At 42.0% G+C, this 18473-nt stretch overlaps 1 protein-coding gene across 1 annotated transcript in view; it reads right to left on the bottom strand.

Moving 5' to 3' along the window:
* Window positions 1-12746: 12746 nt before the first annotated feature.
* Window positions 12747-18473, bottom strand: part of LOC139450094 (gamma-aminobutyric acid type B receptor subunit 2-like) — a 134617-nt gene continuing 128890 nt past the window's right edge. The window contains exons 16-17 of the mRNA XM_071231732.1: window positions 14326-14474; window positions 12747-13658 (exon numbers count right to left, since the gene is read on the bottom strand). Of these exons, the coding sequence (XP_071087833.1) occupies window positions 12797-13658; window positions 14326-14474 (1011 nt within the window). The 3' untranslated portion in view covers window positions 12747-12796. The remainder of the gene's footprint in view (window positions 13659-14325; window positions 14475-18473) is intronic.

Consider the following 18473-nt stretch of genomic DNA (forward strand, 5'->3'; position numbering starts at 1 on the left):
AACTGAAACCGGTTGCAAAATCTGGTTGCGCATTAATATTGATATATGACCAAATATGGGCATTGTTGACATGTTTATGCATACGCATTTACAACACGCGCCTGCTGTTCTGTTTGCAAACAAACCAGCACCGACGCTCAAGATCCTTTTGAAAGAAAGTCTTCAACTTATGGTAATTCAAGCGCCATTTTGTTAGTACGCAGGACACCGATAAGAAAATTTGAAATGTCACATTAGCGCCGCGTTTTGAATTGAACGGGTCCCGTCTGTGCAATCAAAATGGTTCGGTCTCCTTGATCTATCAGCTGAATTTATATCATGCCCGTTCCATTTTGGAAGAGGGAAATCAGACTGTTCGCCAAAGACATTCATGTTAACTGTACCACCCTATATACTGAAGACGTGAAAATCAACAAACTCAAATCTGCTTGCATGTCAGTGACAGCTTCGAACGATCGAAGGGCAAGGTCGCCACCGGAATAAGAAAAGACAACCGCGATCCACTCACAGCGTTTTACGCTAGAGATAGGGAATGTTATTGTTCACATTTGGGATGTTTGGGGCCACAAAATCAGAAGTCAGGCACACTTCCACGGAGTTTTCGAATGATTTGTATCGGAACTGTTCACTTTAAGTGATCTGGTCGTGCTGTCGTGTTCGTTCATCCATGAACAACACCTCCCGAAACAGCGCCACAAAATACGCTTCAAAGGGGACACCGATGGCACAACCGGATCATCCCAAGTAAGTCTCGATATCTGTCCAGATAGTTTAAACAGACTTCATTTCACCACGCTTGTCCTTTTACGTTAAATCAAATTGAAAGTTGCGAAAGTGGTCGGGTGCGTCACGCTCAAGGGACGCGCTCGATTGGCAGTCGTACATTGTAAATCGATTTATAGATCTAGCTCGATTATATGTCTGTAGAAGCTCTATGCATAACTTATATAGAATGCAAACCGAATTTGATGCGTGTGACTATCTTGTTTGGTTTAATAAGGTGTTTGTAAATATCTCTCGTTCTCATGAATTTCTTCAGTTCTGCCTTGTAATCGCAAAATGAATGACGTCTCGCGATTTTTTATGAATGAAAAAAGTAGTCCCGGTGTGACAGAGGTCACGGTTATCCAATCAAAACGAATAAAACAAGGTCAACCTTGTACGACACACGTGTGACGTACGGATTTAGTATCTTACCACCTGTATCTTCACCACGTGGGTAATAAAGCTCGATATTCCTGAGCATATAGTACCCCCTGTGATCATTACCAGAGTGATATGAAGATAACACGCCGCCCGTCGAGGTAACTAAATCTCAGCGTTGACTGAACAGTTTTGACAACATGTGTATTTGTCTTTGCGTTCATCATCTACCCCTGTCATAATGTTATATAAGAGATTCTCTCGGTCACCTCCGAGCAGGAACACAGCTGTAAAAACGGTTGCTTATTCTGCACATGTTTTCGTTTGATGTTTTTCTTCCCCTAAGGGATGATAGATGTGAAATAAACACTGGCTTGATCATTAGAAAGGGTAATTTGTTTAGGATTCCAAAGTTTGACGCCATGTTTCAATCTTGGGTGGTGGAGCCGGGTGAAGAGGAAAGTAATTGTATCCTCGACGTCCGCTGATTAAATGTGATCACACGACTTAATCCATCACAGATAATGAGACCCGACAGGGAGGGAATCTCGGAGGCTGGGTAAGACGTTGTCTCATTTGTCGAAAAAACGCGCAGCAGATTAAATATTTTTCTTCAACTTATCAAGACAATCTTAAAGTCTGGTTTATCTAGGACGTGATCTGGTTCTGTTGAAAAGGGAGGCACGAGTATTTGATTAAACTACGGAGAGAATACTATACTGTGAATGGTGCCTCTCGTCACAACTCGCGCCACCCTTCGCTTCCACTCCATCCGTTCCATTCACTCGATCATACATCTGATGAAGGAGCAAGAAGTAGCTCTGAAACGTCGTAACAAAAACTGAAAGAAGTTGGTATCTATAAAAAGTGTCATGTATCCATCAGACACCTCTCAGACACCCTACCCCACACACACGCACACCCTCACTGTGACGGTGTCTCTCAGTCGTTACACACAAGGATTAGTCGCCACAATGTGTGTCAATGTATCATTGGCGTGAATCTTGGCCCATGATTTCAAGATCATGATCATCCACTGGTTGAACTGTCCCATCTGGATTAGTCTGAACCCGAAGTACCACATGACAAGCTAACGATTAACTATTGAGCTGGCAGCCGTCCCCTTATCAATCTCTAAATGGCTCTAATCTCTAATGAAAACTTACCCCGATGACGTGTAGCGCCAGCTCAACAACACCTTGTAAAGGAAAATAACTCTGACTTATTGGCTCACGACACGCTCAGGCCGTTCATCATGGAGATAACGGCGCTGCATCTCCAGTAGAAAACAGTCAGTTGAAGTATCAGTTACATTTCGAAAGAACTCACACGTTGTTACAAACGAAAAAATAAGCATGACATTTTGGTTCAAGGTAAATACAGCACTGACCATGTCGCGATGCCAATGTCCAGACTAGTACAAGCAGCCACACACACGTGCGTGCACTTCTCTGTATCAGTGCAATAATCTTGAACGCGATGTTAAACCGAATTCGGTTATTGGCAGCATAATCACACGGGAGACAATTTTAACATGTGAACACGGGGTAGGTAATGGCTTCCTTGTGCAAGATCGCACGTCCTCCTGTCTGGGACTCATTATGATAAGGGCCTTTTTTTACCCAATGGAAATGTCATATTTTAGTTATGGAAAGCATTGAAATAGTGCATAAAATTACCAAACATATTCAAATGATTAGAAAGCCTTTAGAAAGCCTTAAGAAAGCCTTTTGTTTTTCCAACATGCGCACATTTTGGACTTCCGGATCTTTGAATGGCTATAATGAGCGAAATAAGCCGACTTCAAAGCTGACTTAAACTTCAAAGACAATTTATCAGTTAAACTATGAGCAACTCTGCGGCCAGATGGAATAGTAATAAAAGCATATATTTGAGATGTATTTAAATATTAGCTTAAGAAATATAGCTTAGGTGAAATATTTAAAAAACACTTCCTGAAAATGTCATGAATCAGTTTCTGCAACACAACGTAGCCGTAGGTATACGTATTGTGCTGTTTTAAGTCCAAAACATGCATTTGCCGAAATGTCTTGTTCTCGTACATATGGACACAAAAGATAACTTTTCGAGTTTTGCAAACTTCATAAATGATGCAATCCTGTGGGCCAAAAAGATCCTTTACACCTTGTCCTTTCTAAATATATTGTAGCCTACGACAGGGGAAGCGTTGTCACATGGGCCATTGACGAATATAATCCTGGACTGCAGCTTGAGGCTTGAACTGTCTTTAATATGAAATGAGGAAATGACCACTGACCAAAATACACATGGACTAAAGCTCGAGGGGAATGACTAGTGGACGTCATTCATGAATAGCGTTGGGGGTGGCAGGCCTCTAGCAACGGTCAACCTGACCATGTCTGTCTCTAAACTTTCGAAATAGCTTGAATGGAAAGGAGGTGCCCTGTGATATGACCGCAGACGAATATAACCATGGACTAAACCTGGAGGCTATGAAGCATGGAGTCGTTAATGCCCTGAAATGAGACCTAATATAACGTCAATGTATTTGCTATTTCTAGGTTTGCCTCCTGGTTAAACATGCACCCGTTGAGATTGAGGTTTGAGGCAACATATGGACTTTAAACTGATTTAAAGGAAGTCATCGGTTGAATATCGAGTACACCGATATATATCCACATGATCTGACTGCGATTCCCTTAAACCGGAATCAGAATGTGTCACTTATAGATGTATGAGGGGGATTCAAACTTGGATCTTTGGCTTGGCGAGGCGACGGTTTAACCATCGATGTGGTAACGCTTTAATATTCTCAATTATTTCGATACTTTCTTCTATAAACAACAAGGGCTTTCAATAACACTGGAACTGATAGATAATAAGGAATCGTCCGCAGAAACTGTACATGTACCACATACCATTACCTACATACCAACACTGCCTTGAAATCATTGCCAGTTGCTGCATTTATAAGTGTGGAAATGTCTATCAGTAATGCCCTGATCTGACTGAAATTTGTTTACATTATTTTCTCATTTTGAGATTGTTCCGATGATACTAGGTAAAATGTGAGGAGGTTTGTAGCATGACGGGGTCAGAGGGTTTCCAGAGGAATTGGGTTCGACGGTTTCTAGAGTAATGGGATCCATCGGTTAACCCATTATACAAGTCCGAGGGTTGTTGGATTAAAGGGGTCCATGAGTACTTGGTCCAAAATGTTTCCGTTAACACGTCCAAGATTTACCAAATTAACCGGGACTTAAGTTGTCAAATACTTGGTTCCAGCGGTTTTATACTAGTCCGTGGCCATGGGTTGCGAAAGAATCCAACAGTTTCAAGAGCATTAACGCATTGCACGTTTCCGGGGTTACCTGGGGAATGGGGTCTCGTCGTCGGATTAAAGGGGTCCAAGGGTGTCCTGTGGAAGTTTGCTCGAGTAATTTGGTCCAAAAGTTTCCTGTTTAACGGGGACCGTGGGCTTAGTAATGGTATCCAAGACCAGACCCCAGTATCAAGGTCGGAGGTCTTCCCGAGGAACTGAGCACAGCAATTTGTTGAATTTGTCTGAAACACACAATTTAGATGAGAAAGGCCATATACGTCTGAAGACATTCATAGACGGGAGTATTACCCAAGGGAAACAAAATGTCAGACAAATCACCCAAGGGAGATAACCCGCGATTACCAGACCAAGGCGATACCATTTACGGCCGAATATACCACCTCCCAGTCAACACACGTCGTTCTTCACACGTTACCTGTATTTGGTGTGCAATTAGACGCGTTATTCATAAGGTTGTCTTGAGTCAGACATGCCCCTCCAGAAGCACAATAATTCCCCATCAAGGGGAGGAAATAGACATTTTCAATCACAATGTTTAATTCGGTCCGTCATGTGATCGCGAGAACGAGCCGAATGTTTTGGCTTGAGACCAACGTCTGTCTTGCACAGTGGAGGTGCCTCTGGTAAAGATTGCGGCGTAGATTGGCTGCAGGATAGAGACGACTGAGACGTCCATGTTTGGTCCCCGGGTCAGCCGTGAGGTCACATTGGATTCATTCTCATTCTTTACACCAGTCAATTGTAAATTGAGCATTTGGATCTTTTCTAATATTCCATTCCGTTGGAAAGCACATGGTTGTTTTTAACTTTCTGTCTATGTGACGTTAAAAACACCCATTAAACATTAAACAAACGTGGTTGTATTAACGTCTCTTTGAACACTAAAGTCATTTCCAGAAGTGACAGATTAATTTGGGTAGAAACCCTGATGTGAAGTAGGTTGAAGACGTTTAATTCATTTTGACACCACACTGGTATGGGTTTAGTGCGTCCAGACCAAGGAACATAATTGGAACTGCTCTGGGACTCGAACCACGCATGAAAATTAATGATACCCATACACAAATAAGGGATGTTACTCTGCACAACACTTGTCTACGCATGAGATTCCCCGAACGCCTGTACCCCCGCAGGTAAACAGTTCGGGAAGCATGTACATGTGTGTTGTGCGGTCCGGGTGGTCAGTTCGATGTCACCACTGGTCATCGATACACCCAACTCAGGTCAGTGTTCGAACAAGGTAAGGTGAATATCTACCAAGGTCAAAACAGGGGTACACATATGTACATCATTCTTTGTTTGTTGTTTAACACCGCACTCAACACTATTCCAGCTATATGACGGCCACACAATCCAGTGTTCGAAGTCATGAGCATCCATCTACAAATTGGGATATGACGACATACATCAACCAAGTCAGTGAGCCTGACCACCCAAACCCGTCAGTCGTCTCTTACAAGCATAGTCGCCCTTTACGGCAGGCACGGGGTGGTGAAGACCTATTTTAAAACGGACTACTTGTAAATGAAGTATATGTAATATGACAAGATGACAAGCACCAGATTTTCACCAGTCTCAGGAATGAGGATTTCCAACAACTTAAAATGTTTTTTATTGACTTTTGACTCTTATAGTACGCACATGTATGACACATGTGTGTGGGGGGCACTGGTGTCCCAGTCATCTGGGGCGTAGCAATTCGCTGTGCAGAGTTGCGTCCCCTGGGCATGCCTTTAACCTGTGACAGTGGGTAAGAAACCCTATTCTCGCCGGTTATGTTTTTGGGTTGGTCAGCACCGAACCCGTGCTTTCACCAAAGTGGTAAACGTGAAATGTGTTTCTTCCCACATTAAACTGACACGCCGTAATATAACTGTTCAAAGCGGAGTTACACCCAACTCACTTACTTAATCATGTTTTGGCATGGAAGTTCCTTGTAGCTTAAATCCACTAATGTCAGTATTGTTTCTTATACGTCTGTATGTTACAGAAACAAAACTTTGCAATATATTCAAATAGTCAGACTGCCAACATACATGGATATACACTGCATATTTAATTAATGACAAGATGTATTTGACGTTCGTGCATGCCAGGAATCTGACGTATCTAACGAGATCAAAGGAGACCATCAATTCCATGAACAACTTCTTCATCTGATGTCCTTTGAGTGTATGCATGATAGGTATCCCCTGCATTGGGATGTACCATTTCTGCAGAAGCACAACCAAAATGGGCATTTGAGATACGATTGATTCGACAGCCACAACATCGTTGTCTACAAGCTAGCAATTAACCTACTTCTCGAAGAAAAAAAGGGACGTTTGTAAAACTTCTTTCTCGTACCTTTGTTCGAAGTCAGGCAGGCGCAAAACAAGCCTCTGTGTTGGGCTCTGTGCTCTAACGAATCACAATATATCCTGCAATCATTAAAGAGATTGCCAGTAACACGAGTTAAGCTCTTCTCAACCCATAAGCCTAAGACCAATGGATCAAAATCCACCGATATCCTTCCAAATTTTCTTTCAATTAAAGTACCAGCTTAGGAGTATTGACATTGAGGGAGCTCTCGCGCCGTCGTGCAGCCGACATTTCGTGGCCAACTCACGTTAATTTAGCGGGAAAATCAACGCCACTGACTTGCCTAATGATGTCTCCCTTGTTGAGCGGGGAGGTCGTATTGTGACAAAATCGACCATTAACGCCACGCTCCGTGTTCGGGAGATACTAATAAACTGTCTAGAACCTAATTTTCCACAAGGACTGTTGTCTGAATTGGAAAATACCGTAACGGTTGTCTCAACGTGTGCTGTCATTTAGCCTGTGCAGGTACCAACTCGGAGCCCCCAGAACCATTGCGACGTGTTTGTCAGAAAAGGTCAAATTCTGTTAAAAATGAATACATTCAATGAGAACTCGGTTGTAGATATATGATAATCGGTTGTAACGAATTCTGTTACATGATGATGGGTTTTGGTTTTATTGCTATTTGTTTTACGTAAGAGTCAACTTTCACGCTATAGCACACAAACCAGTGGTTGAAAGCATGAGACAACCCACATCAAGAGTGGCAATACGTGTTGATATCTTACATGTAAAATACAGGAATTATTTTGGAAATGACATTTTGATAAATTTCCTTATACTCATCTGTAACGGTATCTCTGAACTGCCTGCAATTCAAACACCTTAGAGTACCCCTCTGTTTGATGTACCTTCTGTGTGGCTGTGTACGCCTCTGTTTGATGTTCCCTATGTGTGGCTGTGTACGCCTCTGTTTGATGTACCCTCTTTGTGGCCGTGTACCCCTCTGTATGATGTTATCTTTGGTGGCCGTGTACCCCTCTGTTTGATGTACCCTCTGTGTGGCCGTGTATCTCTCGGTTTGATGTACCCTCTTTGTGGCCTTGTACCCCTCTGTTTGATGTACCCTCTTTGTGGCCGTGAACCCCTCTTTTTGATGTACCCTCTGTGTGGCCGTGAACTCCTCTGTTTGATGTACCCTCTGTGTGGCCGTGTTCGCCACTGTTTGATGTACCCTCTTTATGGCCGTGGACCCCTCTGTTTGATGTACCCTCTGTGTGGCCATGTACGCCTCTGTTTGATGTACCCTCTGTGTGGCCGTGTATCTCTCGGTTCGATGTACCCTCTTTGTGGCCGTGTAACCCTCTGTTTGATGTACCCTCTTTGTGGCCGTGTATCCCTCTGTTTGATGTACCCTCTGTGTGGCCATGTACCCCTCTGTGTGGCCGTGTATCTCTCGGTTCGATGTACCCTCTTTGTGGCCTTGTACCCCTCTGTTTGATGTACCCTCTGTGTGGCTGTGTACCCCTCTGTTTGATGTACTCTTTTTGTGGCCGTGTACCCCTCTGATTGATGTACCATCTTTGTGGCCGTGTACCCCTCTGTTTGATGTACCCTCTGTGTGGCCATGTACCCCTCAGTGTGGCCGTGAACCCCTCTGTTTGATGTGCCCTCTTTGTGGCCTTGTACCCCTCTGTTTGATGTACCCTATTTGTGGCCTTGTACCCCTCTGTTTGATGTACCCTCTTTGTGGCCGTGTACCCCTCTGTTTGATGTACCATCTTTGTGGCCGTTGACCCCTCTGTTTGATGTACCCTCTTTATGGCCATGTACCCCTCTGTGTGGCCGTCTACACCTATGTTTGATGTACCCTCTTTGTGGCCTTGTACCCCCTCTGTTTGATGTACCCTCTTTGTGGCCGTGTACAATGCTGCATACAGACCGGGCAGACATCAGAAAGGCAAAGTAAAGGTAAACCCAGGTAACTACGCCCAATGAAGATCGGTACTTCCGCAATTCGCACCTCCGCTTTCGATTCCTGACAGTGACGTCATTGGCGCAGAATGCCTTAGTCGACAGACAGTGACCCGTACCACTCAGGGCTCAAGGAATTAAGGCTTATTGAGGGCAGGTACTGACAGCGCAAAATAATTGTCGTTCCAGCCAACAGCGTCAGCGTATTGCCGTGGCCTGCACAGACATGTCACCCATAGAACACCTCTAGGTTGCCATGGATAGTCATGTTCGACAGCGACCACATTCCCCCATTGACCGACAAGAACTGATACGGATAGTCCAAGAAGAATGGTGACGTCATCAGACGACTGACTGTTTCTGAGCCCCGGAGAGTTTTTGTGTGTCTCTTAGCAGGGGGTGATCATGTGATGTGTCATTGAACTTGAGCGATTTAGATTTCTAACTTGAGTTGTGTCACACTTACGGTCTAGATCTACGTGTTTGATGACACATACCAAAATACTGAACTAGTTTCTTGTCATAGGTCAATCGTAAACCAGGCTTTTTCCATTTTATCTGTATATTATTTTCGGCTCCGCTGTTTTATTCGTTTCTATTTTTAATTTTAATTTTAATTTTAATTTTAATTTTAATTTTAATTTTAATGCAGCCTGCGACAAGCAATGTTGTCCATGTCTTCACACATCAGGAAAAGCAGTGTGATTTAGAAGCATTGGAGGAGGGTCATTGTTTTCATTTGAGAACACCTTAAGATGGTGTGGGAAGATAGAACAAAGGAGTGATAATCATTCTTAAACAGTATTTTAGGTCGCCTTATGTGGTGTCAGTTTAATTTATAGATACTTGACTTAACCAAATAGTGTTAATAACTGGGTTTTTAGTGAAGAGTTCCATACACGACTGCGTCCTATTTTCCAATAGTTCTGAACAAAAAGTTAAAACATACAAGTAATCTCGCTTACAAAGACTGCATTGTGTACATTTGAAACATCATTTAGGAGCACTTTCAGTATAAACATTCATCACTTTTCACATAACGAAAGCTTAGCACAGATAAATTTGTAGCGAAATAGATTCATGTAAATATGGCAGCTTCTTCCATGACTTGTCACGGCTACGATCCTCTTGATTAAATTTTCAGGGAAGGATATAATCATAGGAACAGGAAGAGGGATCACGCTTCGTTTTTCTGTCTACACTTCTTCTGATTAATATGAGAAAACACTTTAGCATTGTTCACATGCAATGGGGAATGTCAAGTAACTTTATCATACTGTTAACCAGCAATTCTATATTGTCGTATTATACGTGTTTTATAACCAAACTTAATGTATCATATTCACAGTCATACATAAGCATATAAACATAGTACTTGAATGAACCTTCAGGGTAATGACTGGCAGTAGATAGTCTTAATGTAAAACAATATGTTGTTTAACAGCTGTACCCAATACAGAAATACGTCTGACAAAAATATAATTAGGTCACCCCTGTTTTCTTTCCTCTGTTCTCCTCTTCCGTCAGACCTATGCTTACTGCCGACCCAGAATGTTTCAAACCTTTTCATCCACTCGACCGGTGAAGATCCGGGTTAGAATAGGTCTTCAGCAATGTATGCTTGTCGTAAGAGACTTATGGGATCGGGTGGTCAGGCTCGCTGGCTTAGTTGATGTATGTCATCGTATCGCAATAGCAAAAATCGATGTTCATGATGTCAATCACTGGATTGTCTAATCCTGACTTGATTATTATCAGACTGCTGTCATGTAGCTGGAGTATTGCTGAGTACGGAGATAGACAACCAAAACAATACAAAAAACATTCAACACGACTCTGAAATCGAACCTACACGTGGTACAATACGTGTTTTGTTATTTTAAATTTTGACCGGGCTTTTCTATATTAATTCCATTCTAGGCTCCTTCATATATTCTGAACCTACTGACTGTACCCAGTCACTTGTTTTAAAATATCGGTCAAACATGTCTGCCACTGGGCTATCATAACGGTATCTGTTGACCTAAGGTCAAACAATTAGGCCAAGTGTTAAATATGCACGACTGTTATAATGTAGTTTTTCTCTCTTGTCATAGCAACATTCAGCATGCTCTGACCTCTGCTGCGTCCACCTCTGCCCCTCTATTAATCGTGGACAGTAATTACAGAATCAGCATTTACGCTTCCTCAGAAGAGAGCTTCACAACAAAGGGAGATAATTGCATCTTCACGCCCATAGGGGAGCAAAGCTGGGCTATCAATCACGTGACCACGGATGCCAAATAGTACTTTTCAGGATCACTCTTGCAATTAATAATCCAATCAATGATTTGGTTTTCGTTGCTCAGTGTTGGGAAAACGACGTATTGCTATCATGACCCACAGTAGGACAGTGGGAAACTGACGAATTATTCCCGAGAACTGCAACTAAACTGATTTCGGTTTCTAGACCGCTTCATTACTTAAATGTGAATTACTGCCGCCACGGAAGGAGCGGCCCATGAGGCTGACATAGGATCTATTTACCAGGCTTGCTAATGGCGAACGAGTTGGAACTTGGAAACGCCAATTTTCACAAAGTCTAAGGAAATTGTGTTTATTAATCATTTAGTAACATAGCACTGAGTGTAGTTACACATCTGGCGGTACATTGCGTCATTGGCGAAGTTATAAAATGGTAACCACAATCTAATTAATCCGGATATCCCGAAGCGGTTGTAGCGAATAGTTGGTTATAACGAATCAAACTGTAGTCCCAGGCGTGGTCATGCATGCTGTTGTTTATGTAAATATGGAGCTCATATCGAACTGAAAGGTCTCCTTGGAGTTCGTTATATCAGGGGTTAACTTTTTATAATAAAGACATCTTAAATGAGATTCCCAAGCATTCGTTGTATCCGGATTGTATATAAATCAAACATTGTCAAATATAATGCAACAATTTCCTTCTGTAATTTCCCAATCATCGAAAACCAATCCAAGATCTGTCTTTCCAATCGTCTGGCGTCTCGCCATTGTGTTCAGTATCAGACTATCATGTTAACCAAGAATTTCATGTTAGTCAATGGGATGCGGCAGGTGAGATTGTTGACGATGGTTTTTGACGCCGTTGAAAATTCTTTACATCAGCAGCGGCATCAGCGGGAATATATTTGACATTGAAATGGGAATTAATGTAGATGTTCGATGTACATAATGTATCTTTGTGTTTAAAGGTACATGTTGATTTTTGTGTATGGGAATATTTAAAAGACAATCAAAAATAACCTTCCCACCATTGCGACCGATACTAAGCCACTGTGCTGACTTAGACGGAACATCGTTATTCCCAACAGCGGCCCTCCTTTATACATGTTTGAAGCTGTCTATGTTCTAAGGCCGAGAGCCCATGCCCGTACATGGACAGTGTGTATTAGTGAGAAACTCGTTGCCTGCCGTGTGATCAGGGTAATTATTACAAGTGACAGGTATACTGGTGTACATTTTAAAACCTGAATTAACTGCTAAAGAAAATGGTTGGTTGAGAGACTTGAATCAAATGTACAAGGACTGCCATCTTTCCCGAAGCCAGTCCCACTCTTGGCCAGTACACTTTATAGTTGAAATATGGGTATATATAATATACTCTCTCTCTCTCTCTCTCTCTCTCTCTCTCTCTCTCTCTCTCTCTCTCTCTCTCTCTCTCTCTCTCTCTCTCTCTCTCTCTCTCTCTCTCTCTCTCTCTCTCTCAGGAGTCAGCTCACACAATATACTCGCCTAAGTGTTTTCACTTATTCCACTGGGGATAAACATTGTACTGTAGCTGTATTTTGGGTATATGAATGGGTGATATGTTGATGTGTAATCTCTAAATGCACCTCTAACTAATGTAGTATGTTTATATGCTTAAGCGTAAGTGATGTTAGCTGACGGAAACTAAACACTGCCACAAGTTTGTAATACTAACTCTGATGACATATACGTAAATAGATACAACACAACGCATTGCTGTCATTATAAATATAATTAAGAAGATGCACGGCACACTTGAAAAGCACAATACACACACAGTCACACTTGGGATACCTCATACTCGAGTTCATCTAAGTCTTGCAATTCCTTCTGAATTTTGACTAAGTCTGTTTGCAATCTGCGAATCCGCACTCGCCTCTCGTGCTCAATAATCGTCTTTGTACTTTTCAGTTTAGAGAGGGAACGGTTTTTCACGAAAGCCGAGTCCACGTCACGTGACTGGGCGCCATTTTGATTTTGCACTGAAACATCATCACTGTCAATATCAATAAGAGGGTTATTTGAGTACGAACAATTGAGATTTGTGGAGTTGCTTTGATTATAAGATATGCTCGGTATGAACAAAGTAGCACCTGTAGATAAAGGACACTCCTCTAAACAGTCCTCATTTTCCTCTATAATTGATGGCTTGGCCCTTGTGTTGTTCTTCAACCGACGCACAGTTCTTGGAGATTTTGGCACAAGCGTATTTTCGGAAGTCTTCAACTGTAAATTATTTTTGAAGGATTGTATACACTGCATATCTCTAAATGACAAAGCAGCTGTAGGTTTGTCTGTTCGTAGTTCTATTGCACTGTCACTTCGTCTTTTGGGATATGATTGTAAGCAACCGCCTTCTGGCAATGTATTTGAAACACTGTCTCCTTGAAGAATATTGGATCTCTTAGAGCATGGAGACAACGGTTTCGGAAGGTTGAGCCTAGGTTTGAGATAATTTGCTGGACCAATGCTAAGACTTCGACTTATCCTGCAAATCTTCTTGAGCGCTGATTCAGTTTTGTCGAAGCTGTTACGTTTTTCCATTGGTTGGAAACTATCCTCCCGTTTAACGGCAGCCGTGACATCTGGATTCTCCTCAATGTCACATGATACAGATCCACCGTCTGATATCGAACAGCCGCTGGAAAAGTAAATACAGAATACGTATATATACAGATGGAAAGAAGAAATGAACGTGTAGCAATTCAGTAATAACACTCACAGCTGCGTCCAATAAAGGTGGAGTGAAATGTATGTGTGGTCACTTGTAGTCAAACAGTCTCCAGCTATCTACTATCAAATACATGCTTTCTCTCTTGATAGCCGTTCTCTCACTTCTTTCTATCAGTTTATTTTATATCGCAAAGATTTCCAGAGATCGGACAATACGCCCGAACTTGTCTGAGGGTCGAACAGATTACAGAAAGCAAAGTTACTACACAGCCACCCCCGAACATAACGGAGTCAGAAAACATAAACTCTCCCGGGATTGATAGCAAAATGCTGTTGCTTCTTTAAATGAGAAACATCGGACATAATGAATTCATTTGAAGGTCCCTTAGAATCCGTCATATCCGGACTTACTTGACAGTACATAGAAATAATATATGAAATTTCGCCAAAGATAATCCCATACCTTCATTTTCAAAGATCGCAACACTAATTCACGAGTCGTCTCTCAAAATGTTATGCTACCCTCAGCGTTAAGACGTATTCAGTTATGAGCCACAGCTTCCGTCGATTGACGATTACGACGCGAGTTGTGCTGATGCTTTGTTCTTGTAAATGACCCTTGTTTCTTGTCTCACCTGAGTAGATCTCCCCTCCTCCGCCGTGTGTCGGGGGTGCCGTCCACGGCCGTCTCCGGCAACATATACAGCAGCTCCTCCGTGAGACGGGGGTAGGGCTCCACCGGCATTTCCAACAAGCGTTCGAGTCGCATCAATTCCTGCTCCAGCTGAAACAGCAAGAGTTCGAATTTGGACCACACAAACCACACCTCATAAAATCACTGGGCACGTTATAAGTACGCCACCTTCTCGCAAACTGTTGTTTATGATAGAGGCTTCCATAGTTTGCAAAAGACTTAGATCCAGACACAAAAGAACAGTTGTACCTAGAAATCAATTAAGCCCTCCCTGACAAAATATATAACAGTATTATACTCATATATAAAAGTTCATGTTTCATGATACTCATTCATAGACTTGTTGTTGACATCGAGCACGGTCATGACAATAACTGACTGCGTCGCCCAAACACAAAGACATATTAACGTGATGCATGATACTCTCGTGTTTCAGGAAAAGCACTTTGATATTGATGCAAGTAAGGATATATAAAGTGGCAATTATCTGATTGTTTAGTCAGCACATATAACCGTTCCACGCAGGAGGCTTTCTGAGGCACTCCGTTGGCAAATTATTGGCATGTATGAAACAGGTGTGTCACACAGAGCCATTGAACGTCAATTTGGCACATTTAGTGATCTAGCACGTCTTGTGAGGCGACAACCCTTTGCTTCGAGTAAAGCTCTGAAAGACGATGACTTTACAACAGGCATCTGTTCACCAGAACTGTCCAAACCGGCTAAAATCATTTGGGTTGAAGTCACGAAGGGTCATCAGACGTCCCTTGTGAACTGCTCATCGTCAGAGACGATGGTGTATGGCTCGACGTCATTGGAATCTGTGGACGTAGCGACGGATCCATTGGTCTGGTGAACGCATATTCTTGCTGTACGTCACAGATGGGCGAATGAGGGTTTGGAGACCCCAAGGAACATTGTCCAATAGTCCAGTATGGTGGAGGCTCCGTCATGGTGTGGGGAGCAATAACTTAACTGTAAATTGAACATGGCAACAGTACGAGGCAATCTCAAAGGCGATCGTTACATACTCAATCCTGTTGTGCCAAATGTTGACAATCATGCACATGCCACTCGACCTGTGTTGATGGACGACAAGCTGGCTCCATCGTTCTCGTGCTGTGACTGCATTTCTGCAAGGGCACGCTATTGACGTGTTGCCTTGTTACAAGTTACACAAAGTCTAATAGCTGATATATTTGTGACTGTCTCGACCGAATTATTGCTAACTGACAACCTCAGGTGTAGGAAGGTACATGTAAATATATTAACGATGTATTTACGTCGGAATTCCATAGAAGATGACAATTACTGTGAATGTTTCCCTCAAATGACAATTTTTATTGAATTATTTTATTTAATTTCATAGCCATTGCTGTCTTCATCAGGCGTTACCATTGGTGCTCATCGATGATAATTGACCATTTTCCCTTGGAAACACCTGCTTATAGACAATCGTATATCATAGACACATGTTATGTATGTAGAGGTTGTATAGAGAAATTTTAACAGTAAAACCCCCCTATCTCGAAATCGTCGCAACCACAAGATGTATATCGAGTAAGCCACAGTTCGAGACAAGCATGATGTTTATAGTAGATTATAGTGATGATCCGGATGCTGCCTGGCCGTCTTGTGTCGATGTATTGAGATGATTTGTCTCGAGTCATGGCTAATATAAATGAAAGCGACAAACCAATTTCCGTAATCATAGTCTCTGCTAACAGTAGAGGCCATTGTACGGCTCCATCTACATCAGAACTGTTCAAAATTCTCCATATCAAAAGTGATACTAGGTGTGTGCTTAAAGGTGAGTGTATGCTGCCCCTCCCAGTAATCAATCCCCAGGGTAATCGCAGGGTAATCAATCCCCAGGGTAATCGCAGGGTATTCAATCCCGAGGGTAATCGCAGGGTAATCAATCCCCATGGTAATCGCAGGGTAATCAATCCCCAGGGTAATCGCAGGGTAATCAATCCCCAGGGTAATCGCAGGGTATTCAATCCCGAGGGTAACCGCAGGGTAATCAATCCCCATGGTAATCGCAGGGTAATCAATCCCCAGGGTAATCGCAGGGTAATCAATCCCCAGGGTAATCGCAGGGTAATCAATCCCCAGGGTAATCGCAGGGTAATCAATCCCCAGGATAATCGCAGGGTAATCAATCCCCAGGGGAATCGCAGGGTATTCAATCCCCAGGGTAATCGCAGGGTAATCAATCCCCAAAGCCCTACATAAAGATTTAGCATACGCTATCATACCGAACATTTTATGGAATGTCTGTGGGGTATTAAACTATCATTATGGGAAAAGGAAATGATAACAGAGAATCATGATATGTATTTTTCTTCATGTACATTAAAAACAAAAAGTGGTCTCTCGGCCCCAAAATAACATGTATTCTCCATATATAACTCATATTGTGTAAACAAGATCCTGTCATATCCGGATCTCGTTAATTTCGACATTTGATTTATCTTGATCCAACTGTATGAAGTAACTGTTACACCAAATCATATTAATTCACCTCGTACATAGACAAAATACACTCTCTTTTACTCTTTTCAAACTCCATCAGTTGAATGAGAAGAAAATTAATGAAATCAATTATCATACTCCTTTTCTTCAAACCTCATGATGTCTGCCCCTCCGTCTCCAACACGACAATTACTTGAGCATAGCCAGTCTCCTGATACCACAGCCGACAGTACTGACCGCTTTCAACTCTATCTGATTTCCTGCTTCACGGTGACCAAAATTGATATTCGGAGTATTTATAACCGGGCTGTTCCTTTACGAAAATACCAGAAACAACCTCTTAACAGCTCCAGTGTCTCCGGGGCATGTGGTGAGAGTGGAGCAGAAGGGGTCGGCTTGACTCAAACGATAACCCCGGATTTTCCGGGAATTAAAGATGTCTAATGCCAGCCTTAAGACTGAGATAATAATGGTGGCACTGAATCTCGCGAAGGTTCAATTCAGTCAGACAGTCTTGTGCACTATTATTATTAGAAAAAAGAAATCCGAATTAAAAAATACCTTGTTATCTTGCTTCTGGTAAGGTTTTACAAAAAATATGTACTTTTTATTTATTTCATTCTAGCGGTGATATGTACGCCATAAACCAGATTTTCGTCGAACTGCGAGTTTGATTTCGGAATCCACTGAAGAGCGGTGTCCAATTTAAGAAAAAGGGCAGACTTAAGGTGCCAATAACCCGGTCTTATGCGCTTCAGTGTTCTTGCATCTGTTGAAGTAGTAGTAATAATAATAATAACAATAATAGTGCACCGTTTCAACGGTTTAAGGTGCTCTAATATAACTAGATTACTGTGTCATTCCCTCAAAGGCTCTGTATTCAGATTGCTTTCCCGGACAACCGGACAGACGACCGTGCCGCCCGGATTAGAGGGCTTTCACCTCTTCATTTAAAGAAACTTATCAAACACAATCTCTCGGTGAAAGGTGCAAAAAGTACATTATACGGTTTAGGTAATACAGTTCAGTTTATCAACTCACTAGCTAGGCCATTCAAAATAATTTCTGTAATTCTCATCTCATGGTACAGGGAGGGGTCGACCTGTCGGTCGGATGAAAATAACAACCATAAAGAAATGGCTTTGGTTAAAAATACAACTGATACGTCTGTTGTTTAAGATGTGCAAAGATGACAAAATTATGTCCCAAGTGAATCTGTATCGATGAGTTTTACTTACAAGAAAGAAAACAAAGCAATAGAGAGTGATACTGTACCTCTGAGTTGAATCTATATTGTTTGATTTTCAATCGACAATGTCTTACGTCAACAGTATTATATCCAAACATGACCTGGACTAAGTCAGAACTCAAATACTTCTACATGGTTATAAGTTCTAAAATATTTGTTTAAAAATTAGAAAAATTCTAAATCACTCGCATAATACGGGGACATCATTGTAGGGGTCACGTGGTTGCAATTTCATTTCTAAGCCCAGTCTTCATTGAACCAATTTACTTTTACACAGAATTACCCAGCCACAGATTACTTTTCACAGAACTGTTGCAGGAATTACGACCACCGGAAAATGAAAACTCACCTGTTTGAAAATA

The sequence above is a fragment of the Haliotis cracherodii genome, unplaced genomic scaffold, assembly GCF_022045235.1.
Source record: "Haliotis cracherodii isolate W230 unplaced genomic scaffold, xgHalCrac1.p SCAF_8, whole genome shotgun sequence".
Lineage (NCBI taxonomy): Eukaryota > Metazoa > Mollusca > Gastropoda > Lepetellida > Haliotidae > Haliotis > Haliotis cracherodii.